At 45.4% G+C, this 27,407-nt stretch overlaps 1 protein-coding gene across 3 annotated transcripts; it reads right to left on the reverse strand.

Moving 5' to 3' along the window:
- Nucleotides 1-384: 384 nt before the first annotated feature.
- On the reverse strand, nt 385-27,399 carry LOC310682721 (meckelin-like). 3 transcript variants are annotated; one of them, XM_083451855.1, is made up of 24 exons: nt 27,081-27,399; nt 26,818-26,891; nt 26,650-26,715; nt 25,265-25,365; nt 24,637-24,715; nt 23,975-24,052; nt 23,326-23,391; nt 22,014-22,158; nt 20,039-20,144; nt 18,569-18,662; nt 16,398-16,454; nt 15,910-16,008; nt 15,568-15,666; nt 14,426-14,524; nt 12,842-12,944; nt 11,060-11,190; nt 9,199-9,339; nt 8,410-8,490; nt 7,020-7,136; nt 6,099-6,215; nt 5,501-5,596; nt 4,374-4,476; nt 2,946-3,088; nt 385-1,806 (listed from the first exon to the last, which is right to left on the reverse strand). In XM_083451855.1, the coding sequence occupies exons 1-24, from the start codon at nt 27,319-27,321 to the stop codon at nt 1,726-1,728; spliced, it is 2,517 nt and encodes an 838-aa protein (XP_083307981.1). In that variant the 5' UTR covers nt 27,322-27,399; the 3' UTR covers nt 385-1,725. The 3 variants fall into 3 exon arrangements, with proteins under 3 accessions (XP_083307981.1, XP_083307982.1, XP_083307983.1); XM_083451856.1 differs by lacking the exon at nt 26,818-26,891 and having other exon boundaries at nt 27,081-27,397; XM_083451857.1 differs by lacking the exons at nt 25,265-25,365; nt 26,650-26,715; nt 26,818-26,891; nt 27,081-27,399 and adding an exon at nt 24,828-24,907.
- Nucleotides 27,400-27,407: the final 8 nt, after the last annotated feature.

Genomic DNA, 27,407 nt, shown 5'->3' on the forward strand with positions numbered 1-27,407 from the left:
CACTAGGACTTGAACCAAGAACCTCAGGTCAGAGTTGTACTAAGTCAGACTATTTACTTATCTAGCCTGGTATTCTGTGGATCTCCAGTGTCTCAGGCAGAGAGTTATTTCCCCATCAGCTGTTATGTGATTATTTTAACTGGAGATGCAAAGGGCAAAATCTAGGACCTTCTGTGTGCAATGCTCACCATGAGTTATGCTCCATCCTACATTAGTATGTGCTCAGGTCCTATTCAGCAAAGGTGGATTCAGTAGCAGGTGACCCAAACAAGCACCTGAACTTGTGTGTGTGTCTGTGTGTGTGTGTAAGACTGAGAAGCTAACTATTACTCTAAATGTATCCAATAACTATCCAGCAGCTGAAACAAGTAACACAAAAAGTTCTTTTTAATTTTTAAGAAAATGTACAACATCAATGCCCAGTAAACAAATGGTACGTGTGCCAGAGTGTTTGTAAGGGACTGTGATCAGATCCATGTGCACAAATCAGCTCATACAAGTATAAATTGTGAAATGCGTTACAAACGTGATTTTTAAAAACTCAATGCATTGTTGTTGGCATCCGTCTATCTCAGGATACAATGGAGGAGTGTGCCTTTGAGGGTGAAATCAAACAACTGGAAGGTTACACGCCTGCTTTGGCTGTAGAAACTGATGTGGGAGAGTCATGTTTTGTTGCAGCCGGGACAACTCAATGTATTAAAACACTGAATTAATTGGAAGGGGAGAGCTGAAGATATTCCTTGCCTGGGACACCATTTTAGACACTGCCCTTTAGACACAGAAGAGAATGGTGTTGTGTAAAACTGGGCACCTGAGATTGGCTGGCTCGTAGGAGGCCTTTAGACTGGCCAGCCATATGTGCTTAGAAGTGTAATTTAATGCTCTCTCACACAAAAGAACAGTACCTCTTCCACTTGTGGCTAAATGTTTTCATACCAAGGGCTGCATCAACACATGGTCAGTCCTTCAGGGGCTGCATGCCAGAATGTTTGATCAAAGTGTAAAAGTCAATATACTTCTAATACTACTACTAAGATGAAGAAGGGAAACATTGCAAAAACATTGCAGGGCGAGTAAGATAAGAAAAGCAACGGTTAGCCTCATAGAATCAGAGCAAGGGATCCATGGGAGCAGTGATTTTTTAAAAAATTGTTTTTAAACAATCAGTGTTGTAGGTGTTGAGCCACAAAAAACTATTATATGCAGCCCATGAGTCATGTTTAAGCCACTCTGCTGCAGACCAACCACTACCTTCTGTTCAGCAATTGACTGCAGAGCCCATGGTCTGTGATTGTTTTTGTCCTGTTGGAACATGCAGGAGCACAGTATTGGTGTTTTGTTTCGTTTTGCTTTTTTACCAATTCAGACCCACTAGTGCTGAAAATTTCAAGCCAAGAAGTGCTAAGGCCCATGTGTGCTGGGAAGCCATGCGACTTAAAATAGGTATGTGAAGATTTGCTGTCACTTCATTGCTACTTTGGGAAAGATGCATGGCCAATGCTCAAAGGTACTTATGCTACTTCACATGCTTTGGCACTGAACTTTGACACCAAGGACAGATTCCCTGGGCAGAGTTCTGTAATTCATATGAAAGATGTGCATGCCACAGTTCTCGGGTTGAACAGATAAGGTTTCCTAAATGTTTCACTACATCTTCAATTAGCAGCTGCAACTCCACAGCTAGGGAATGTAGATTCAAGATTAACAGCTTGTTGTTCAGTTCTAGATTAGGAATTGCTTCTCCACCAAGGTTTTCTCAGCCAGGTTCCTCCTTCCAAGTGTGTTGCGAAGCATCTTCACAAACTGAAAGTCAAAGCAGTGCAATAAAGACACATGTCTATTGCGAAGGTACCCAAACTGTGGCACATGGAGCACCAGTGGTCCACCAGCTGCATTCAGGTGGCTCATGGTGTGTCTGTGGATTTTTGGTTAAAATGGGAGGCAACACACCCATCACATTAAACATGTTATTGGTTTTCTCCTGCGTCCAGGGGTGTCTTACCCATAGACGTTAGTGGCGTGGGATGCCAGGGTGCCAGATTTTGGAGGGCGCCACAGGCTGAGTGTCCAGGAAGGGGAGTCAGGACATGCTCCCTTCCCTGCTCTGGGGCAGTCCACTCCTCTCCTCTCAGCTGCCCATCGGAGCGCGCTGCAAGGATGGGACAGGTGGCGAGCCACTTGATCTGCTTGCTGGCCCTCCTGTCGCACAGACTTCCCTGGACGGGGGAAGGTAAGGGGCGCCGGGCGCTTAGAGGGAGGCTTTGCGGGAGGGCATGGGAGGCTGTCTGGGCTGCGATCTGGGTGCCTCTTACTTACGTGCAGTGCTGAGTGCGCGTAGGACCACACAATGTAAACAAGCCGGACCAAAGCCCCCCCCCCCCAAAGGTAGACAACTCTGGGAAATTTGGGGGGGTTCGGAGAGATATTTGCACCACGGTGCCGGATATGCTTAAGACAGCCCTGCTTGTGTCTACTGCCTGACAATACCATTCCGTAACCCTCAGTTTTTACCCACTCTCACAATAAATGAGAGGGGCAGAACCCTCCACTGATTTCTCCATTCCAAGCATATTCTTAAGAGAGTAAAATTAACATCCCATCCTCTAAGGACAAAGCTGTCAATTTCATATTCTCTCACTTTCCCCAAACTTTAGTTCTGCATCAATTGGCATTTTTTATTTTTAAGGCCTCATGAAAATCTGTCACCATTTTAGTGGGTATTTCTTCCAATATATGTATTTTTGTATGCATTGGTTGGAGAAGTCCATCACTAAATTGGGAGAACTGTGAATTTCAAAGCATAGCAGCATTTCAGTTTGTGTATTGTTTTGTGAAGTGAGAATTAGGTGGGTATGTATGAAAATGTGAACTGACCCAAATCACCACCGCAATCCCTACTCTTTAGAGATATATCATGCACCTGGTGTCACAAAACCATTTACCTTTTGCACGACAAAGGTCACAATTGTTGACAATACAAAATCCTGCGCTGCCAAATCTACAGCAGAGAAGACAAGGATTTCAAAGAGCAGCAGCACCAGTTCGTTACTGTAGAAAAGTGTTCTGCTAAATAAAGCACGGTCATCTAAAGGAAGAGGAAAATAATATCTTTTTCAGATTTCTACCCTTTTTACTCTCACAGCAATTACTCCGCTTCTGAAAAAAAATTGCACTCCAAAATAGAATCTGTATTGCCACATCCAGACCACACATTTGAAACATACAGTGGAGGCTGGACCATTAGGGCAAATGGGTCACTGTCCCACTAGGGTCGCCATACGTCCAGAATTTCCCAGATATAGCTGGGTTTCGGCTATGTAGATTTTGGTGAATTTTGACATTGTGTGTATGGATTTTCACTTTTTGAAATATGGCAACCCTATGACCCTTACTTACAGTCAGCCAGGGGGTGGCTCTGCCTGTCCTGGCTCTAGCTCCACCTACTGGTGGACTCCCTGCCTCCTGCTTTACCAGTCTTAACAGACACCAGCCATCACTTAAAGCACTTTTACACCACTTTAACAATCATGGAAAATCCTGGGAACTGTTATTTGTTAAGGGTGCTGACCTCAGAGAGCTACGATTTTCAACACCCTGAACAAACTACAGTTCCCAGGATGATCCATGACGGTTAAAGTGGCATAAGTGTTCTTTAAATGTATGGTGTGCATGTGATCTAAGCCTCTTTATAACCATAAGGTCTTGCAGGGTCCACTTTTATTGTCCATCTGTTAGTTTCCATGCCACAGGAAAATAATTTAAGAGTGTGTGAACATCTACAAATATCAAGGAGCAGTATCCTAAATGTGGGCACGTCTCACAGACTGGTATAATGGTTAGTGACATACTTCAACCATCAGTGGTACAGTAAATAGCACATATCCATTCCTTGCATTTGATTGGTTTCTGTTTGAGCAGTCATGGGCTCATTCATCTCATTATGGAGCTCAGCATCTCCCAGGACTGTTAAGAACTGGTAGCTCTGTGAAGTCAGCACCCTTAACAAAGTTAAATTCCTGTGGCAGCAAGTGTGGTATAGCAGCTAGAGTGTCATACTAGGACCAAGAAGACCAGGCTGAAATCCCCACTCAGACATGAATTTCAGTGGGTGACTTTGGGCACTCACTATCTCTCACCCTAACCTTCCTCGCAGGATTGTTCTGGGAATTAAATGAGGACAGGGAGAACCAACTATACTAACTTGAACTCCTTGGAGAAATCAGTGGGATATAAATGAAATAAACCAATAAATATATTGTTAAAGTAGCACAATAGTTATCTAAATGTATGGTGTGGATGTGAGCTAATAAAAGGCAATACCCACTGCAGAAGCTTACAAACCAATTCCCACTGGTAAGAGTTTGAAATACCATTATAGAGAGTGGAAATGTCCCCTGGTTCCTGGAATTCCATGTCCATGATCCGCTCCAGGAAAAATTTGTCCTTCACCATGTAGTCCATATCTTTGTATCTCTAAAGGGTGGAGAGAGTGAGGAGACAATTAAAAGTGAAAGAAATATGTCAGTACAAGATGACTCACTTATAATTCATTTCCAACACAGCTGGGCCTGCACGATGACACTAAATGCACAAAGACAAGGGGGAAAACATTAACTAAGGGTACTTTCACATGGCAGTTTACTGTGGACTCAAGTGTTGCTGCTCATGTAAAGAAGCTGTGGGCTGCATCCACATGACATCACCATCAAAATGGCTTCCTATATTATGTTTCAAAAGCCTGGTGCCTGCCCCCCCCCCTGCCAAGCAGTAGCCAGAGCGCATGGGATCACAGGCCCCCACACAGGGTCTGTGCCCCTTTGGACAATAGAAGACACTGTGGAGATGATCGTGCTTTAAGAAATAGGGTTTATTTGCCTATTTACACCCTCAGTCTGCATGGAGGGGGTCCAGATCTTACAGCATGGCCCAAAGCATTGCAGGCAGTCCTCCCTCGCCAAGATAGATCTCAGCCTTCTTCCTTCCCAGAAGCCCCTTGCCCTGCCCCAAAGCAGTTACCGTGGCAACCATCCAACTCTCCAGTCTCTGATCACACCTGGAGCAAGATGTTCCATTGTCTTGTTAACGACCACCATGACTCTCTTTAACAGCCCTGGTTTGGTTTGGCTAGGCTACCCTCCTATTATTATTTTAAGAAGACCTGATAGACCACCCAGGCAGTGGTCCATCTCTACCTTCCTCATCTGAGTTATCATCGGCTTGCTTGGCAGAAAGAGCCCCAATGAGTAAGCAAGCAGTGACATCTTATGCTCCCCCTCACCATTGTCTGGGTCAGAATAAAAGGTGAGTGAGTAATGGTGGAAGAGCAGCTCCAAGAGGTTCTTGTCAGTGGTCCCTTGGTAGATGCCTGACTATGTTGGCCCTTGACGCTGGCCCCCATTATTTGCATATAAAGCAAAACACTTTGTGTAGAACAAACCATGGATACAAATACCCAGTACAAAAAAAGGTGAATAGACAGAGGTAGCCAAAGACTCACATGCTCAAAAAAGGAGACCAGAAAGCGGTTCAAGGCAAAGTAGCCATTTAGTCTCTGTTTGTGAAGGTCAGGTCGGATGTGGGCTCCTCTGGGAACCTGTCACAGAAAAAGTGCACAGACTTTTAAAGTTTGTGCCAGTTACTTAGCATTCCCAATTGAAGAGGTTTTTTTTAAAATACATCTATTTGTTTTCACTCAGATCTTGCCTTTGGCAGCAGGGATCTTGGCTCAATTTTCACCTGCTGTTCTGGAGCGCTGGCTTCCATGCACAGACAGAGTTTTAAATTAAAAAGTGGAGGAGGAAACGGGAGGGTTGCCTGTAGCCTAGCAGGCTGCTGTTCCTTGAAGGAGCTCAGCAAAAGAAAGCTCAACTAAGGTTAGCTTTTGATCAAGAAGTGAAAACAACCAAGTTTTGTGGCACCCTGAAGACTGTGGGGAGCATCCCAAAGGCCAGACAGAGAGTCCCAGAGTCTACATGTGGCCCCCGGGCCTGACAGCTTCCACCCTCGAAGGCATCATCATTTCTAAGTAATACTTTGCACAGCTGACCAATATCTTTGTCTAACAATTACTGAGTAAATAGGATTAGGTACTGTACCTCCATGAAAGATAGAGTTATTCTGTCATAGAATGCGTGAGTCCTGTCAGTAAGAAGCACCTCAAATGTTTGCACATCAGAGTAGGCCTCCAGGCCTCTCAGAGCACAGAGGTTCTCCTGTGGAGAGAACCAATGGAAGGGGTGGAAAGAATAATAATTGGGAAGTACAAAGCATAAATATCAGAGATCTGACATCAGAGATCTCTTCTGTTGAGGGAGGGAGAGACATGCCAGCCAAGGCTCAAACCATATTGGAGTTCACATTCCTTTGACTAAGGGTGTGTTCACATTACCATCTTAAAGCGCAGTGAAGTTGTTCCCTGCCCCCTGCACATTTCACAGCTCTTTACCCCCTAGTTGTTCACATCAACAGGGCTTTATTTATGTCAGATTTGTTTCTGTAGACACTAGGCAGCGTTGACTGGGCAGGGGATATCTTGACCCTCTGCCAAGATGTTCATACAAACAGCTTAAGGACTAGGCCTAAAGTGGATTTGAGAAACAACTCATCTAGCATTTTATAAGTACAGGATACATATGCCTTTGAGATAACATCAAGTGAACATGGATTAAAACCCGGCGAGTGCCCAGGAAATGGGAGTGTGAATAGAGCCATAGAAACCTTGCCCCATGCCTTATTTTTGCACAAGACCTAATGGAATTGATAACAATTTTCCTATTATTGGGGGGCGGGGTGATGGGGTGACTATAAAATCCACAAGTTCTACCTTTCATCTCCCTCCAGTTTCAGTTGAATCATGATCGCCATAGCCTTGTAAAAATAGTAGCTAATGGGGTTTAAATCCTGACAAGCTCACTTGAAAATGGGCAAATCCAACAGGGAGACATAGCCTTCCCAGGAGCACAAAGTAATTGTCATGAAGAGAAAGGACAGATGGATGGACCAGTAGACACTATTACCTCCTCCTTCCTGATATAGGTCAGCATGGTGTCCATGCCCACATCTGCCTGTCCATGGACACTTCTCCCATGGATGTAGAAACCATAACATCTGTGTGTCAAAATGAACACTGACACCTAGAGGGACAGGGAGAGGCAAATGAAGCACGCAACCATTTATCAAATGGGCAAATACAGTTTCAGAATATGTTTGAACACGATTGTAATCAAAGCTTGTTTACAGATTAACAAGGGCACAATTAAAATTCCCCTCTAGAGCAATTCAACCACACCCAACATATCTGGGCCTTTTGGAGGCAGGTGCCCCAGTTAAGGAATGTCCTCTCCCCAGGCAGATGAAGACTTTAAAAAATCATCACTCAATCATTTTAGTATGGTTGTAATTTACCAATGATCAGATGGCTTTCATACTGAATGCATTTCATCTGCTGATTTTACCTGGTGTTGGTTTTACTTTGCCCCAGTGCTTTAATGCTCTTGTTTTAAGAATTTTTAAATTTGTTTTCCTATTATTATTATTACTACTACCACAACAAATACTACCATCAGCAGCAGCTTTGGAAATTCTATTCAAATTGAACAGCAGATTATAAATACACTGAATAAACTAATCAGTTATGAGTCACTAGAAGGCCTGTATAATTAATATGTTATGATAATACCCTGCTTGCCCATCTTGGAGCAGGATAGCGAACAAACTGCTCCTGTGGTGACTTTGGCTAATGGCGCATGGCCAAACTTTTATCTCTATGCAGCTCAGCCAATTGTTCCTCTGCACAGTTTTGTTATTGGCTTGTCTTATGATTGTAATTTTCATATTTATTTCTTACATTTGTATGGTTCTCTTCCCCTGACGTTTTATCCTCACAACAACCCTGTGAGGTAGGTTAGGCTGAGAGACAGTGACTGGCCCAAGGCCACCCAGTGAGCTTCATGGCCAAGGGAGGATTTGAACCCTGGTCTCCCATCTCATCATCTAACCACTATGCCACACGGGCTCTCATAGCATTCAAATAAAATAATAAAATTTTATTATTTTAATGAAGGTGTATTTTTAAAATTTGTGATATTTTTGTAATCCACACTGCGAACATTTGGTGAAGGAATAAGTCATAGCTGTCAACCTTCCCTTTTTTTGCGGGAAATTCCCTCATTCCAGCGCCATTTCCCGCTGATTCCCGCTGCTATCCTGGATTGTTAGATATCCTGTAGACTGTACCTGGGACAGGTGTGGCTGCTGATCCCTTCTTTTTGAGGCTGCTGATCCCTTATTTTCAAATCTGAAAGTTGACAACTATGAATTAAGTACACGAACATAAACTGCTTAGCAGTTTGAATGATTAAGCTGCACTGTATAGAAATCCTGTTAAATAAATATAATGCAACTCACATTGCTCAGGGAACAAAGATCAACAAACTGGTGAATCTTGTCCTCTACAAACCGCTCATATAACCCAACAGAAAACAGCACCTGTTTAAAAAAAAAAAGGCATGCTGCCTATAATCACCCTGTAATTATGGTAGGCAAGAGCACACAATAGGTTCCTCATCAGCAGCAATACTCAAAGGGTGCCACATTTTGCAGGAGGGGTTCAAGCGCATACTGGAAACTTAGATTTGCGCAATTAAAGTGCTCTGTTAGGCTGCCAAGGATGGCTGCCTCTCTCATTTTTGTGTTATGCCATGCACCCCATGGCAACCATTTTGTGTTTTGCCACAACTTCTCCATGGCACCCATTTTGTGACTGACACCCCAAGCCAGGACTCTTTCAAAATCCAAAATGTGTTCACTAGTCCGAGAGGTTGGCGACCTTGGCCTTATTTCTTAATATAGCAGATGAGGTCTTTGAGGGTGTCCTACAACATGCACACGATAAGATTGCTCACTTCTTTTGTGATGTTACCTACCTAAGGACCTTTCAAAAACGGTTAGCTATTGCTCTTGATTTTGCATTTGTTACATTTTTCCTGGCTGTGTACACACTATACCTTGGAAACACATTCTTTCCCTCAAACAATTTTGGGCACTGTCATTTACTCCTCACAGAGTACAATTCCCAGAAACCCTTAACAAACTACAATGCCGTAAATTCTGAGAGACAAAATGTGCTTCAAATATGCTTTTAAGCTATAGTGTGTACGCAGCTTTAGTTAAACCAAACTCAGTGAGAAAGATCACCTGTACAATCCCCACTGCCAGCCAAACAGAAGCAGCAATCCCAAACCGAAGAATTGGACTCCAAGGAGCATAATAGGCATTTGGTCCTGGGTGCAGATTCACATTCAGGTCTCTTGATGTGAGGTTCTTAAGCCCCACCACCTAGAAATTAAAAGAAGCCTGTTTGGTCCCCACTTCAACAGAACATAGTGGGATTTGGGCCTCAGTCTCTTCTCAACCTCACAGAGTGGGCCCAGGGGTATGGCTCCCCCACCCCCCATAAAACTGGATTGATTACATAGTCATAAGAGTTGAGAGGGCTGCTGAGTCAGACACATTGTAATTTGGAGAATTAAAAAGCTTTAGAAATGCCCAATTTATAAGTTACATGAACACACTGTAAGGTCATAGGTTAGGCCTATGGTTTATTTTATTTTCCTTTCTTTAAATATTTTAAAACTGCACTGCCATATTAAAAACTCTGCAAGGTCTTATAAAAACTAGAAGTACAGTAATTATTTTAAATTGTCTTTACTGTGTCAAACACTTCAGTAAAAACTGATGGGCAAAGGGTGATGTGGTGATGGCCAATAGTTTAAATATCTTAACAAAGGGGATCAGACAAATTAATGTAGGCAGAGGGGCCTACCAAGGATTATTAGTCATGATGGCCCTATGTCGTGTAACGTTGGAAAATGTCGATCACTTCTCCTACCTAGGCAGTTACCTTTCCACAAGGGTCAACACTGATGCCGAAATCCAGCATCACCTGAGCTCTGCGAGTGCATCTCTCTCCCGATTGAAGTGCGGAGTGTCTGAGGACCGAGACATTCGCAGGGAAACCAAAATGCTTGTTTACAAAGCTACTGTGCTACCAACCTTGCTGTATGCTTGTGAAACATGGACCACTTACAAACGCCATCTCCAACTTCTCGAAAGATTCCATCAACGGTGTCTCCGAAAAATCTTACACATCACCCGGGAAGACAGGCGAACTAATATCGGTGTACTGGATGAAGCAAAAATCACCAGTGTTGAAGCAATGATTCTTCAACATCAACTTCGTTGGACTGGTCATGTTGTGCGGATGCCTGATTATCGTCTTCCAAAGCAACTACTCTATTCTGAACTTAAAAATGGAAAGCATAATGCTGGTGGTCAACAAAAGAGGTTTAAAGACTGTCTCAAGGCAAATCTAAAAAAATGTCGTATGAACACTGACAACTGGGAAACACTGGCCTGCGAGAACTCCAGTTGGAGACCAGCCTTCACCAAAGGTGTCATGGACTTTGAAGACACTCGAACTCAGAACGCAAGGGAGAAATGTGCTAAGAGGAAGGCACGCTTGGCAAATCCACACCATGATCAAATCCTGCCTGGGAACCAATGTCCCCATTGTGGAAGGACGTGTGGGTCCAGAATTGGCCTCCACAGTCACTTACGGACTCATTGTTAAAACAATCTTACTCGGCTACAAGTGATCACCAAAGAAGAAAGAAGAAGAAGATGGCAACCTCCATGTCCTGCCTTCTAGCTTCTTCCTCCATTAGTCTCAGTGTTGCCCTTGTGGAATTTAGCATGTTACCTCTGCCTGTCCTGGCTCTGGCTCCACTTACTGTTGGTCTCCTTGCCTTCTACCCTACCAGTCCAAAGGGATACTTCCTCTCCTCCTGCCTCTGAGCTGGCCCTTAGAAAATCTGACTGTCTTCCAAGTTTTGCAGAAGTTTTTGCACCCCTGGTGATCTGTGCAGAAGGTTGTGCACGCTGTGGTCCTAAGTATATTATATCAGTGACCTTGAGAAAGAGGAAAGTTATCAGTAGCAGAGCAGAGAGACTGCACAGCAGATACTTTCTTTCCTTAATCTCTCTTTCTCTCTCTCACCTCCAGCAGCAGCAAGACGGCAAACAACTGGAGTGAAGGGTTCACTTTTCTGTGGGTCTGGATCTCGTTCCACTCATTAGCGATCAGAAAAGTTCTCCAGGCACTCACAGAGGAAGTAGCCTTCTGATATCCTGAAGCAGGGGAGGGAGGTTAAAACACACACACAATGAAGCTGAAACAATTGGCTTTATTTGAAGACTCCACACGAGCTTATCGGATTCTTGGCAAAGTGCAAAGCTCAACGCCCCTGGGTTTCCTTGAGCCTTGCTTATGTTAATTTACCTCTCCTGATATGAAATCGTTACAATCTGAAGCAAGCTTGCTTCCTGGAACAGGCTCCTGCTGATTTCCCAGAAGAACCGAGGGCCTCAAAGTGATTTGCCAACACTAATTAAACAAGCAAGTATCACACAACAGCTGTGTGAATGTGCTGTAGGTAACATTGCCCTCATTTTCCTGAGAGTCAAAGCTTTAGATCTTCAAGAACATCCTCCGGTAGCAAGCACGCGGTGTCAAACGTTTCATGCTCCATCCCACAAAATGCTAGGAAGCCCCATGGCCACCCCTTTTTCCTGAATACAATGGTAGGTGGCAGAATGAAAGGGCATGTGAAAGGATGCAAGATAAGAAGGGGTTTTCTTCTGGCTGTGTTTTAAACTAAAATGGCTGAGCACAACCCTGGAACTGGAAGCAGTCACAGGAGACTGGGAGGGAAAGCCATCGGATGATTCTTCCTAGCTAATCAGAGATTTGTAGATGGAGCACTGATTGGCATGCTGCCCTAGCAGCTATCCTCCTTGGCTAGCCCTAGATCATGGGTAGCCAGTGAGGTGCTCTCCAAATACTGCTGGATGACCATCAGTCCCATCAAGTATGGCCAATGATCAAGGATAATGGGAATTGCAGTATAGTCAACTTGAACCTTGGGGGGGGGGGGGGTTACACTTCAAGGATGGTACATATACACAAAATCATGTCAAACCACCCCCTTGGAACCACCCCTACACAAACATCATTACCTTTCTAGAGCCGGCATAGCAAACAGGTCTTACCCGCCAAGCGAGGCAGAGCTCTCTAAGCTCTCTGCCTTGCTTACAGGGCTCTAGGAGGCTATTGAGAGATCTCTCAAGGCGCCCAAGTTCCCGCGAGATCTCCAAGAGCCCAGTGAGCAAGGCAGACAGCTTAAGAGCTCTTTCCATACCAGGAAAACCCTGCACAAAAAAAAGCTTTTAAGCTCTCTGCCCCCTGTATTTTTAATTTGTGCGATTTTAGCTGGCTGGCCACCAAGTGCATAAAGCAGAAATCATGCAAGTTAAACATATGCAGGTTGTGAGTTGACTGTACAACCATGTCTGGAGAGCACCACTCTGTCTATACGTGCCCTGCACAGAGATGGAATGGAGAAAGTGGACAGAGACAAGTTTTGTACTCTCACTCCTAACATGACAATGTGTGGACACCCAATGAAGTTGAATGTTGGAGGATTCAGAACAGACAAAAAAAAGTACTTCTTCACATAGCGTATAGTTTAACCATGGAATTCAGTCCCACAGGAGGCACTGATGGCCACAAACTTGGATTACTATTAAAAATGGATTAGACAAATGTATGGAGGTAAAGGCTATCAATGGCTACTAGCCACAATTAGTTATGTTCTGCTTCCATTGTTGGATGCTTTCTTTTGTCTGTTTTAAAATTTCCAACATTCAGTTGCTGCCTTCAAATCACTGCCTTCTTACAGCCCTATACACAACCTATCAGAAAACAAAGGCAAACTTTTACCCATAGATGCTTTTGCCGTTCCTCTCTCCTTTGGCTTCTCCCAGTCTATCAGGAAGATGGAAACTGTTAATTGGGTTATCAGAATATGTATGAGGTCCAAGCTCTGGAACAAAATCATCCACAGAGGGTTATTTCTCAGTGATGCAAATATAGGTTGTCCAGAGGTTTAGAGTGTGATGTTCCCAATAGCATCTCTCAAACCACTGGCCCCAGTGCCTTAGGCAGAGGCGTACTCCAAGCCTGAATGCCAACGGTCCCTTTAAATTCAGTACCCTATGGCAGGGTTTACGGCAGAATCAGACCATTGTATCTGGCCCTTGGAACTCTCCCCAGAGTGTCTCCTAAATACGTACCCCTCAAGTGTCAAAGGCCACAGCAAAGAGGTGCCTCTCTACCCTGGAAACATGTGGCCCTCCATATGCTGTTGGACTAAACCTCCCACTGTGCCCAGCCTGCATGGCCAATGGTCAGGAAGGATGGGAGTTGTAGTCCAGTAACATTTGGAGTGAGTCAGGTTTCCCTACTCGAAATTAGAACAAAATAATGTAAGTTAAGCCATTCTGAACACTAACATGGTATATTTTTCAGTGTATAACACCCCCCCCATGTATAAGATGACCCCTATTTTTTGGGACCGCAGCAAAAAAAAAAAAAAAATTTAGGGGGAAATTGTCCAAAGTTGTTGAGCTTTTTTGGGAGGGGGGCACAGCCACCAATCGCTCTACAGCCTGCCCGCAAATGCATCTATGTGGCAAACAATCGTCTGCACACTCACCGAAGAAAACCCAGCAGCACACTCAATGCAACCACAGCGGATTGCACAAACGCCTCGCCGCTACTGTTAATAGCCCGCCCAATTGTCAAAGCCGCAGCCAATCATCAGCATGCCTTGCCGCAGCAACTTATCACACGCACAATCACCACAGATAATCTCTGATATCTGTGTAAAAGGCAACCCACAATTTTAGCCGATTATTTCTAAGGAAAATATATTGGCTTAAGCACAGGAAAATACGGTATTTGCAAGTGAGCTATGGACATCTTTTGAAAAAAGCATTAAGTGAAATAACAATAATAATAATACTATTGCAGGGGTTGGACTAGATGACTCTTGGGGTCCCTTCAAACTCTACCATTCTATAAATAAGCAGCAGTGGCAGAATGAAAACAACAGCAGCCTGAATTACCGGTAAGAGGCTGGGGTAAATAAAAACTGCTGTTACCCAGGACCTAAGGTTTGTTTTCTTTTTAAACCTATCACTTTTTACCTGCTAGCAAAAGACTCATAGAGGCACAATTCCCAAGGCCGCTTGGAGGAAAGTGATGCCAGTTGAACTAAATTAGGTCTATAGCCTAGACATGCTCTCCAGGGAGCTGTGCCAGTCTGTCTCAGTCTTGCTAAAGCAACTGATGTTCAAGTCCCTTGAATTACAGAGCAGCATGATATTTCCATCCAGGTTAGGGCAGCCCTAACAACCTTTCCCGTCAGTGTTTTTCGTTGTGGTTACATATGCCATCTTTTAAAACTTTGACATTTCTCTGTGAGATGCAATGCCAGAGACATCTCAAACCCCCAGTTCTTACCTTTAACACAAGAGCAGTCAACAAGTAGATGATGAAATTGGTCTCTATTTGGCTCCCAGCAGTGGGCAGTGTCCTCTCAACTGCAGAAAATTGCTGACCCTGGGAAGAAGGACTGGAAATGAGGATGGAACAGAGAAGGCCTTTAAAAGGTAAAGGGACCCCGACCATTAGGTCCAGTTGTGGCTGACTCTGGGGTTGTGGCGCTCATCTCGCTTTATTGACTGAGGGAGCCAGCATTTATCCACAGACAACTTCCGGGTCATATGGCCAGCATGACTAAGCCGCTTCTGGTGAACCAAAGCAGTGCACGGAAACACTGTTTACCTTCCCGCTGGAGCGGTACCTATTTATCTACTTGCACTTTGATGTGCTTTCGAACTGCTAGGTTGGCAGGAGCAGGGACCGAGCAACGGGAGCGCACCCCGTCGCGGGGATTCGAACCGCCAACCTTCTGATCGGCAAGTCCTAGGCTCAGTGGTTTAACCCACAGCGCCACCCGCGTCCCTCTGAAGGCCTTTACCTACTGACAATTCTTCAGGGCTTAGAACTCATAATAGCTTTGCAATTAGGTAATGGCTGTTCCAGCACAGAACCTGCAACCTCATTAGGGGCACAATCTGAGAACCCAACTCAGTAGTGGAGTGCATGCTTTGCATACCAAAAGGCCCCCAGCCCAATTCCTGCCATCTCCTGAAAGGCTGAGAGAGACTGGAGAACTGCTGTCAGCCATTCTTGATACTATTGAGCCACTGGATGGACCAGCATGGACGTAGCCAGGATTTTTGCTGGGGGAGGGGGCAGCTACACCCATGTGGACCAGTAGTCTGACTCTTGAAAAGGTAGCCTCCTATGTTTCAAGTACACTGGCTATTACTGACTTGGCTGGAAAGAACACAGGAAGCTACCTTAAACTGAATATAGCTATTGGCCTGTCATGCTCAGTATTGCCTACTGGAATTGACTTTCTGGGATTTCAGACAGGAATCTTTCCCCCTCTGCCTTGAGATGCTGGGGACTGAACAGGAGACTTTCTACAAGAGCTACACCTCTTCCCCTCCAGCGGCATCTGACATCACCTCCAAGTGGAAGAAAGATGCAGTGCAGATACCTGCAGGAATATTCTAGTTCCGAGAGTTACTTACCTTGAAAACTATGAGCCAATAAATGCCAATTCCAAGGCTGACCATGAAAAAGACATTTGCTAGAGATCCGCTGAAGTTGGCAAAGAATTTCACTATGACCTGCAGGAAAATATATTTTTTTTCAAGAGGGAAGAAAATATTGAAGGAAAAGAGAAACTGCACTGCAAATGGAGCAAAATGGAACCTGCACTATCATCTATAGCCAGGTTTCTGCTAGCAAAGTGTAAACAGGCAAAAAAATACCTGCCATGTCTGCCCAACAAAGGAAGAGGAAATTGAGCAACACATCATTCTTGGTACTGCAAGAATTTCCAGCAGCTCACCCATGAAAGGAAAACTTACCATAAAGTTTATGTTTGGAAGTCGAGATCGCCGGGTCCAGGTGCTGGTCTCCAGGAAGGCATAGATGATTGCAAGGAATCCCAGGGCTCCAAATGCAATCTGTCAAGAGAGAGGGCAGGGATGGAGGACAGGTGTGTCATCCATAGGGATGAGTGAACCGGTCTTGTTTTGGTGTTTTTTTTTCTGTTTCTCATTTTTCCATTCTTCAGTTATCCTCTCCACATTGGTTTGCAAATTCTTTCTTTTTTAAGTGCCCAATAAAATGCACCATCATTTTAGTGTGAATTTCTCCAAATATGCACATTTTTGCTAAGCACTTTTTCCTAATATAATGCATTTTTTTGTATGTTATTTTCACTAGTCTGTCTATGGGCCCATGAAAGCTTAAGCTGCCCTAAACCTATGAGTCCGCACAGCAAACCCAGGAAGAGCGTCTTAAAGACTAAACACAGCTACCCTTCTGGAATCCTGCCATGAGAGTTACTCACATCTGTAGCTTGCTGAGCCGTTCCAGGATCCTGAATATAAGAGACTGAAAATGACACCTGAAAAGAAATAGCACAACAGAGAAGTAATAATAGGAAGAAAGCAGGCCTGTTAGCTGCAGGCTGTGGGCACAGCTTCAGCCGACGTCATTATTGTCAGAAGCTTTGAAAAACATTGTGCAAAGTTTGGGTAAGCTGGCAGAAGACATAATCTGAATTGCTTTGGGATCTTCGCACTCTTGAAACCCTGGAAGCTTGTAACCCATTTCAAAATGTTATTAAACAACCTGTCTGATTCTGCATGCATTTTTCTTTTTGCAACATGCACGTGAGAACTGTGTGGAGTGTTACTGTTCAGTGTTCCAGCCAGCAAGTCCCTTGTCCTAGATACTCCATTCAATTTCCCCATCCCAGTTTTCTTTCCCCTTGCCCCCAACAGCCAGTCACAATTCCATGCCCACAGAGCGTGCCCAGTTTTTCATTGGACTGTTGTTAACTTTTGGGGGTCATCCCTCTTAAGCATTCTTCCCCCTCCCCCACCACCCCAACAAGCTTAAAGTTCTTCTAAGCCTGCTAATACCTCTGGCTTGAGCATGATTGGTGCCATTTTGGCTAGGGAAGTATCCACACTCAGCATTAGTATATTTATACAGGATTTTCCTCTTCTGCATATGCAAGGAACAGCATCCCTGGCATGCTACGTTAACAGAAATAATGGCGGGCTCATTTCTCAGTGACTTTGTCCATCAGTGTTTCCCCTTGTTCAGCAAACCACACTGTCAGAGACAGCATTTCTCTCCTCTTGCTGAAAACCCATCACACCAAGTAAATCAATGAGACTGCAGAGTCGAAGCCAAGTAGCAAAGGGAATCCTCCTGTGCTGTGCATAACCAACTTGAGTTGTAGGGGAACAGCAGAGTGTGCAAAAGGAAGGAGTGAGAGCACGGATTGTAGACAGGCAGGCAGGCAGGCAAGGAAAGGAGGGAGACTCAAGGGACAGAGAGCTGCATGCTGGATGAAGCTTAAAGGTTTTGGGTCTGATGGTGCTCCAGACAACCAGTTTACTGAGAATGCATTCTGATTTTTTCTGCAGGGAGATTAGACAACATTGGCTTTTTAATGACCACTCATTCTAATTTTGTTGCAGGGGGTTGGAGAGCATCAAAGCAAGTGTTATCCCACACTTGTGAGTGCATTTCCCCTCACACTCCTTATTGCAAGAAGCTTGACATTTTGGAGGAAGCAGGTTTTTGCACATGACTCCCAATTAACCTTAATACGGATTATAGGAAGCTGTTTTATACTGAGTCACACCAGTAGTCCATGTAGCTCAGTTTTGTCTACGTTGACTGGTAGGGTTTCAGGCAGGGAGTAGGAGTCAGAGTTATCCTCTGGACTGATTGGGGGCCTCCCCAGTGTGGATCTGATCTTAGTTTGCCCATTAGGATCAGAAGAAGACATAAGAAGTGCTCTGGGGGATAGTCCAGCCTCCTGTTCTCACAGTAGCCAACCAAGTGCCTGCGGGATGCCCACAAGCAGGATCTGAAGGCAACAGCTCTCTCCCCACTTGTGATTCTCATGCTGCCTCTAACAGTGAAGGCAGAACATGGCCATCACAGCTAGTGTCCATTAAGTCTTATTTATCCTCCACAAATCCTCCACAAATCACCCGTACGCTCTTAATCTACTAGAAGTGGCTCTTTGGGGTCCTGGGCAGAGAAGTCTTTCCTATCACCTGCCAGCTTTCCCTGCCCCAAACTGAAGATCCCAGGGATTGAACCTGGGACCTTCTGCATGCAAGGCAGCTTCTCTACTGCTGAGCTACTACGGCAGACATGGCCTTGCTTAGCCAGCCTGCCTCCACTTGCACTGCCTGTTTCCTGGGTGACTTCTCATCTGACTGGCAGAGGCAGCTTCCTTGCAGGGGGAGAGGCAGGCCAGCATCCAGGCAGGTGGGCACCTTTGCTTTCAGCCCTGACAATCTCCCAGCACAAACCCGGTTCTAATTAACACCTGCTGAAGCAACAGCTGCTGGAGGGAAGGGGAAAATGGAAGGGGGGGAATGGAGCCAGCCTTATTGTTTCAGCTGCTGCCGCACACATGTATTTCTCTCCTTCCTGGAAGAGCAGCTGTGGGTGAAGAGGAGGACTTGAGCCCCCCCTTGCCCCCCTTGCCTGAGCGACTCCAGTGCTGCTCCGCGTTGCATATTTCACTGTCAGCAGGAAAGGGGGGTTGTCTCCTCCAGGAGTCCGGGTTGGCAGGTATACACTGTATAAGCCAGGAGAAAGGAAGAGGGAAAAGAAGGTTAACCGGAGGACAAAGCCAGCAATTAGAGGAAGGAGTGATGAATCGCTCTGCCTCTGCAGAGAAAACGAGTTGCAGCGGAGGAAAAAGGTGCTAATTGGGCAGAAGGGAGCCAAGGTCAATGTACTTAAAATGTGCAGAATCGGAGGATGCTGGTGGGTCCAGCACAGATGCCTTAGGGCAGCAGGGGTGGGGGAGCTTATCCAGCCCAAAGGGTCATGGCTCAGTGGCAGGGTATCTGCTTTGCATGCAGAAGGTCCCAGGTTCAATCCCCACCATCTCAAGGCAGGGAAAGACTGCCTGCCTGAAACACTGCAGGACCACTGCCAGTCAGTGTAGACAATACAGAGATAGATGGAGCAGTGAGTCTGACTCAGCAAGCAGCATCCTGAGGCAGTGTTGGAGTCACGCCAGGCAACCCAGCCCCCGCATTAGAGGCATTCTATGACGCTGAGGTGGGACTCTCTCCAGACAACCTGCTCCCCACCCTCAACATCCAGATCAGCACCTCCCAGACCTCCAGGCCTTTCCCCAGGGAGCAACTCCACCTCTCGTCCCAATCCGCCTCCCCTCGTAATTATCAGCAGAGGAAGGCGTAAAGGAGGTCCAGTGAGGATGCCTGTAGGGCTGCATTTGGCCTGGGGGGGGGGCGATGTGAGAAGTCAAATTAATTGCGTAAATGCAGCTTATCTGCATGTTTCTTGCTATGTAAATAGCATCCTTGAGGCTGGGGCTGGTGGAGAGGGAAAATTTAACACAAACTCCCCACCCCACCTGGGTGCCAACAAAAATAATCTCTCTGAAGCAGCTGGTTGAATTTCAAGGGAAACTCTTGGGAGCCAGTGGGCGATGTCCTCAAAAGACAGGATTTTCTCAAAGGAAAGGTAATCATCAGGACTACAGCAGAGAGGAAAGGGTTAAACTCTCCCTCTTTGCTTGTTGCGAGCCTGATAATGACCCCCACACAACAGCTGCTATTTGCATTTCTAAACAAACAAACAAACAAACAAACAAACAAACAGTGCTTGTTACATTTAGCCAAGACACAAGCCTTGTTTGTCCCAGATATGCCCAAACTAACTGCTTATTCCCCTCTATTTTAATGCAAGAATCAGGGATTTTTGCAGCGGTTAAAAACCACACAATCTCCTGATTAACTTAACCATCAAGACAAGACCTTCAAGGAAGATTAAAATGGGTAGGAGATTTGATTATTGAACTAACTGCAGTAACACTTATTCTCCAAATCCCTGCCCCACACTCCGCACCCGCAATTGCAGCACACATCTATGCTCTACTACTGCTACTGCTACTACTACTACTACTACTACTACTATTACCTGAGGATCAATTCTGCTGCAAATGTAACAGTTGCTGGGACATTTGTCAGGTTTACTTTTCTGCCAGAGAGCCCGTCAACCAGAAAGAATCTTCGGAGATAGGATGCTGGAAAAATCATTGGGGGTGGGGGGGTGGAGAGCAAAAGCCTTTATATGCTGACGACTCAGCCCTTTGTGCCATTGAGAGGAAAATAATGAAACACAGCATCTGACAAAGATGCACTGTATATTGTCTTCTATGTATTGTATGATGCAGTACACTGTATACTGAGTAGTCAATTCTATGTGTTCTTTGTAATTAAAGAAAGCATTAAGCCAACACAATATCGAAATAGGGAAATGGCTCCCACAGGAGACAGTCATGGCCACCAGCTTAGCTGGCTTTAAAAGTGGTTTGCACAAATTCCTGGAGAGTAGGGCTATTGGTGGCTAGGCTAGTTATGTGATGTTTATGCTCTTCCTCCACAGCTGGAATCAGTAATGCTTCCAAATACCAGTTGCTGGAGATCACACAAAGGGACAGTGTTCACGTGCTCGGATCCTGCTTGAGGATTTCCCATAGGCATCTGGCTGGCCACAGTGAAAACAAGATGCTGCACTAGATGGGCCATCGGCCTGATCCAGCAGGACTCTTCTAATGTTACTGACTACATCCACGTTTCCAGCTCTGCCACAACTACTTCACCATGAAGAGCTGGCCATGAGTCAATGAGGCCCTTAGCTACCACTGTGGCAGTTTGCAAATGTTAAGCCAAATAGGATGTACGTATACACATTGCCACCTTAGGATGCAGCTAGGTTGTTATTTTCCCCAATTTGGATTAAAGTTGTGGGGAGGTTCTTTTGGGGGGAGGGGAAGATATATCTAAACTCAGTATTTCATAAGAAAGGTAAAGGGACCCCTGACCGTTTAAGTCCAGTTGTGGACGACTCTGGGGTTGCGGCACTCATCTCACTTTACTGACCGAGGGAGCCGGCGTACAGCTTCCAGGTCATGTGGCCAGCATGATTAAGCCGCTTCTGGCGAACCAGAGCAGCGCATGGAAAAGCCGTTTACCTTCCCGCTGGAGCGGTACCTATTTATCTACTTGCACTGTTGTGCTTTCGAAGTGCTAGGTTGGCAGGAGCAGGGACCGAGCAACGCCACCCGCATCCCTATTCATAAGAAACAACAGGATAGATACAGGATCGACATGGATTGGTGGCTAATGTTGTGTGATGCAGAGTAAATGGTAGCATGTATACAGTCATGACTTTAGGGAAAACTGTTGTAATGTTACTGGAGTCAAATCTGGTGAGTAGGTGTTGAAAAGCTGTTGCTGCAAGGTATGCGTCAAGTATCAGTCTTGTGAACAGCCCCACAAAGTGTTACTAGCCTGCACAACTGTTTACTAGTCTTTTGGGGTTCTGTCCTGTGTACTGGGTGCAGAAAAGGGGTCTTTCCCTCATTTGGCAGCTGGCTTGCTTTCACAGAGCGGGAGAGCACTTCATTCCTCCTCCTCCACCGCCAGCCTACTCGCTCACCTGCATGCAATGCTTCATTGCCCTTATGTACAGCCTGATGTAAATACATAGCCAGAGGATGTGTGCTTCAAAAAGATCACTAAAGGTCGTAAAGATGGCACTAAAAGCTTTCCGCTTTGGAAAAGTGGGGTAAAAGAACTAAAGAAATTAGTTGTGCATCCAAAAGTCAGGAGGCTAAGGGGAGAGAAGAGGGGAAGAGACTGAGGAGAGAGAGATGATGAAGTAAAGGCTTGTATGGGTGATAATACCCAAAGCTCCTAACTCTCTAACCCCATCACTAACCCTCTGAAACATCGTCCTTCAAAGAATCCTCAGAACTCTAGTTTCTTAAGGGTGCTGGGAACTGCCACTCTATGATGGGCAAGCTACACCAGGATTGTTGGGAGGAAGCTGAGTGCTTGAAATGTGCTCTAAATGTATGGTGTGTGTACACAGCCAAGGAAAGGCTCACCTTGGTTGTTTGTAAGTATTGCTGGATTCTCTACAGGGACTGGCCACAGTCGGACATGTCCTTCTTCATCCTCAAACTGTAAGAACATCTCATAAAAGACAGGTTCAGGGACACCTTGCAGTAGGGCCGAGACGTCGAGGGTGCACTATAAAATGGAAAATTATTAGATACTACCACATATCTCTTCACTGTGCGAAAAAAAGAGTCTGCAGGGGAGAGTGTGAATCCATTTACTCTTCTGAGTCGTCCTTATTTGCTCAGTTAAAAAAAGAACAACATAGATTAGAACACGAGCCGCCTCATGCAAAAATGAATTAAGCCTGCAGTTCTATACACAGCAGTCATATTCACTGAAAAGAGTGTGATTTAGCTTTAAGGAGAGGGGATGCCACAACAGTCAGGGTTCTCTGCCATAACATATACATAAGTGAGATGAGTGTTGTAAAAACACTTTGCACAGACTCTGATTCAAATGAATTATTACAGAAATGGCTCAAGGCTGCAACAGATGCCAGTTTTATCACCCACTCATTTCCATATGTTACGATGCCGTTTTTCTTCCATATTGCAGAGTAGTGTTAAACCTATCATTGCCAAGGGTAGGGAATCCCAGGCCCTGGGACCAGGCATCTCTCTCCAGCCCTCAGAACTTTCCCTGGGCCACACACCCTTCCCCCAGGCCCTGCTTCACACCCTCCTTTAGTGTTTTTGCCTGGCTAGAATGTGTCCTTGAATTCTGATCATGGCCCCTGTTTGACTGGAAGGAGGATAGAGAGGTGTGTGGCAGTAGAAACTAGCCTACTGTACAAAGGTAATATTCACATCTGTTGCCCTGCCCACTTTTGCCTCTGACTCCTCCTATCACCCACCACTGGCATCTGGCGCTTGAAATGCTTTCCAGTAGTGGAATAAAGCCATTGGGCTGAAAAGGTGTGTTCCCCCCCTCAATCTATGCCATAAAGCAGAGTTTTCCAAACTGTGTGTTAGTGTGTCGGCTGCAGTGTGTTGCACAAACACTTCCCACACTCCTCCCAGGGCTGGAAAGGGATTAGTTTAATCTCCGGTTTGCTAGCAAAACTGAATTACTGTGTCACGAAATGATGCATGTCTAAAAAGTGTGTTGAGTGCTCAAGGCAGTCGCCTCACCTTGCCTCATGGGTGGGCCGGTCCTGGTGGGGGCCACACCCACTACTGGCATTCAGCCCCCAGAGAGGTTCCAATGCAGCAATGCAAACCTCAGGCTGAAAAAGGTTAGCCACCCCCCTGGGATCTTAGAAGGGGAAAGCTGTCTTGCACTAAAGCCAACACTTACAGACTGGCTGTATGATGTTCCAAACACAAAGGCAGCATCCATGACACTCTGTCTGTCTGGGCAGAGCTAAGAAGATGGAAAGAGAAGAAGAGGCAGAAATTGCACACAGCCATAAGCTCCTACTTTTTCTTCCCGAATGCCCATGGAACGAACATGCAAATCCTGCTAATTACACGTGTTAAACTAGTATGCTGCACTGAGATAAGCTGGGACCTATATTAAATTTTAAATTATGTTATCCAGTCCTTCTTTCAAGGAAGGCAGAGAATACACACAGTATCATTTTATTCTCAGAACCATCCTGTGCAAGGAGGTTAGCTGCTGAGGAGCTGCCCCAGGGAACCTGCTGGCCAAGATATGAAGGCGGCTGCTGGCTTAGACCTTTTTCAAACAGGGTTAGAGACATTGATGAAGTGGGAAAGGAGGATGGGGAGGAAGAGAGTAAGAGGTCTATCAGTGGCTGCTGGGCATGATGGTTAGATGGAACCTCCAGTTTCAGGGCAGGCTACTAATGAATAACAGTAGCTGAGGGATAAACAGTGGGGGTGACTATATAAAAAAATTCTCCAACCTCTCTTCTAAGCTGACATTCCATTGGAACTGCAGCAAAAACAGCAACATTACCGAGAACAGAAAGAAATTGACTCACTTGCAACGTCGCTCCTCTCACGTCTTCCCAGCCTAAGAACTTTCCAAGCACATTGTACTTTATGACCTTAAAGTCAATCTGTAGAGATGAGGGGAAAGACAGTAACTGGAGGTCAATGTTCTCAGCCAGCTTCTGTATACCTTAAAAGGCCCTTCTGCAAAGACAGTCCTGTAGTCTATTCAGCTCAATTTTTTTTATAAAAAAAAAGCTAATAATGACTGGCAGCAGGCTGGACAACAGTAATTAATATCTACAAAGAGAATAAGACCTCAAGCTTGCCTGAGGCAACACATGTCATCCTGGAACATTTGCGTCATAATCCTAGGTGCTTGTTCAGAAGTCAGAAGTCAGTGACACTCTGCACATGCTTAGAGACACCCCATATTGCTTCCAGTTTACTATTGCTGAGTCCCAGAGTTAAGAACAGGTTGCAGAGCTGAGCTTTAGCAGCAATTAATCCCCCAACAGTTCTTCCATCCAGGCCCTTTAAACTAAGCAATGTTTTCTCTTGTCACCCTAGTTACCCCATGTGTTACTGTAATGTGTACACAACCTTAATTTTTTTCCTCTTGCTTGCTTTCTCTGTCTCTGTCTCTGTGTGTGTGTGTGTCACACACACAGAAACACAGCAAATGCCAGTGTTTGTGCCTGCTTGGACTTGCCTTCGAAGTCTTCCCAAAAACCATCCGAGGGGAAGTTCCTCCATGACTACCATACCACAGCTTTGGAAGATCTTGGCTTCTGAGAAGAAAATGCAGTGAAGATTTATCTGAGAAGCAGCAATGCTCTCATACGAATAGAAACTTTTAAGGTCAGGCTAAATGTAAGGCCAGTTCATACACTACAGTAGTACTTCAGCTCCTGAACGCCTTGGGAGTCGAACCTTTTGGCTCCCGAACGATCGAAAACCAGGAGCATTCCTGTTTTTGAACATTCTTTTGGAAGCCAGATGTCTGACGGGGCTTCTGTTGCTTCCGACTGGCTGCAGGAAGCTCCAATCAGAAGCTGCGCTTTGGAAGTCAAACGTTTCAGAAGTCAAACGGACTTCCGGAATGGATTCTGTTCCACTTCTGAGGTACAACTATATAGCCTTACAGCTGGTATATTTGCATTAGGAAAGAAGGTCCCACAAAATCACAAGCCATGGGGCTCCTCCAGATTAAGGCCCCACGTGCCAACTCCCTATGTGGATCAGGCCCTCCAGATATGCAGTTTACTTTAAAAAAGCCACACAATATATTATGAGTGGGTTATAAATACCTCCTTGCACCAAGATTGATGGATACTCACCTGGTCTTCATATAGAGATCATAGGCCCGGTTTGGTAAAGAGAAGGCTTCCAAAATGACCATGTTTGTGAGAATTTGGCAGGCCGTCACATTGCAGGTGTTCTAGAGAAAAGTAAAACTGAAAAAAGGTGAAGACTTTCCTGCGCAAGAGCTTGAAGGAAAGCTGGAGATAGATGAGCACCTAAATCCAGAGAAAAGGCCTTTGCAAGGCCTCCCGGGTCTTTATGTTTGGCATTAAACATTAACACAGATGTCAGATGCAGGAGGAGGAATCTCACAGAACAGACACGACAGCTGGGACAGCAGCTTGCAGAAGATGACATGTGTGTCAGTCCTGGGGTCGCGGACAGAGAATGTAAAGCAGGGGGTAGTGAACTTGAGACCCAAATAGAGGGCTGTTTATCCAGGCCTCAGGAGTCTTCGTAGGCCGCATTCCCGCCTTGTCTGCCTCCAGTCAGTAGAGGTCAGGGCTGAGACTAACAGATAACATTTAAACTTCACCCACTTTTTCTCCTGCAAGAAGCAGCCACGAGGACTAGCTCCCAGGTCACTTAGACTCCAAAGCCACCCTTGTAACTAAAGAAGAAACTGTAAGTAAAGAACCTTTCTTTCTTTACCAACGGGACCTCTGTGTGTTTTATTTGCTCTCTTGTGATGTGGGCATGTGATAAGAGCAGGTGGTGATGTCACTGGGTAGTTCCAGCTTCCAAGCTTTTTAACTCTGCTATAAACCTACCAATTTATTTATTATTTTTTAAAACCCCCAAACTTTGTACACTCAATGAGTGTTTTTGGCCCAGCAGAAAGGTCCCCTTCAACTCAGGCAGAAAATTCTAGGTACAGTCCTCAGCATCATCCGTTCAAGGGATCAGGTTGCAGATGAGGGAAAATATTCTATCTGCCAGAAAACCCTTTTATTACATTTTATAACCTGCTTTTCCTACAAGGAGCTCAGGTGGCATACATTATTCTCCCCTCCCCTCTGTTCAGTCCTCACAACTCTAAGATAGGGTTAGGCGGCAAATTGGTGACTGGCCCAAGGTCACTCAGTGAGCTTCTTAGCTGGGTGGGGATTTGAACCCGGATCTCCCAGATCCTAGTCTGACTCTCTAACCACTACTCTACACTGGCTAGAGAGCTTCCAGGCTAAACAGACAGACAGCCTGACCTGCTTTATAACAGCTTCATGCGATCTGACTAGTGAGTGCAGAGGCATTGTGAGAAGGCCACAGAGCTCTGATCCTGCCCAGAAGCTCATGGGATGGAGCAGGGGAGAGCATTCTTTGTTCTGGGGACATTCCCAGGATACCAACCAAAGCCACAAAATAGCATAAGTTGGCAATGCAAGGAGGAGGAAGTGGAGCAAAAAAACCCAACCCCACTTACGTTGCAACTCAGGAAACTGTCGTCAAGGAACATGGATTCCCAGAGTGTGTTGGGTGGCAGGTTACTCTGAAGGAGAGGAAGGGGCAGAGAGGGGGAGAGGGAAAGTCAACATTGAAAGAGCCTGCCTGCATATGAGAAAAAAGGAATGGTAAAGGAATGTGTTCTTACACAGCCACGGCAGTCGAGAGGTGATGGCTGCTCATTTGTCTCATTCAGTCCGGCTACACAAACACACCCCAAGCCTAGAAAGAGGAGGAACACTCAAAAACCTTGCATTGATTCTTTTAAGGTTCCTTCCTTAAGATCCTGATACATCAAGTGCTTGCAGTTAAAAACATCTCCCTCTTGCTTGGCTTCGTAGTTATGGGGATTATTCTTTCCACTGCCACCCTGCTCCCTGCAACATATTATTGCATCCATTTCACACTCACCGTCAGGGCTCTGCATCTGTTTCTGGGCGCAGGAGCCACACTGGCCCGTCTCAATATTGAAGAATTCTTTGGTCCCACATTTCCTTGGTGGGCCTGACAAAACAGGAACACCCCCAATAATTTGCGGCGTGGAGCAGTGAGGGAGGTAAAGCAAGCAGAGACAGAGGAGGCAGGCCAAGTGAAGTGGCATTCTCAACTCAGGCTCCTTCTTCACCAAGTTAGGTGTTAGTTTCTCCCCCATATTTATTTCCTCTGGAGAAAGGAGTTGTGGACTGGATAAGCCTGGCTGGCCGGAGAGTGTATACAGACAAGGGCATCCATGGTAAC

This window comes from Podarcis tiliguerta (assembly GCF_965153285.1).
Source record: "Podarcis tiliguerta genome assembly, chromosome: 8".
NCBI lineage: Eukaryota > Metazoa > Chordata > Lepidosauria > Squamata > Lacertidae > Podarcis > Podarcis tiliguerta.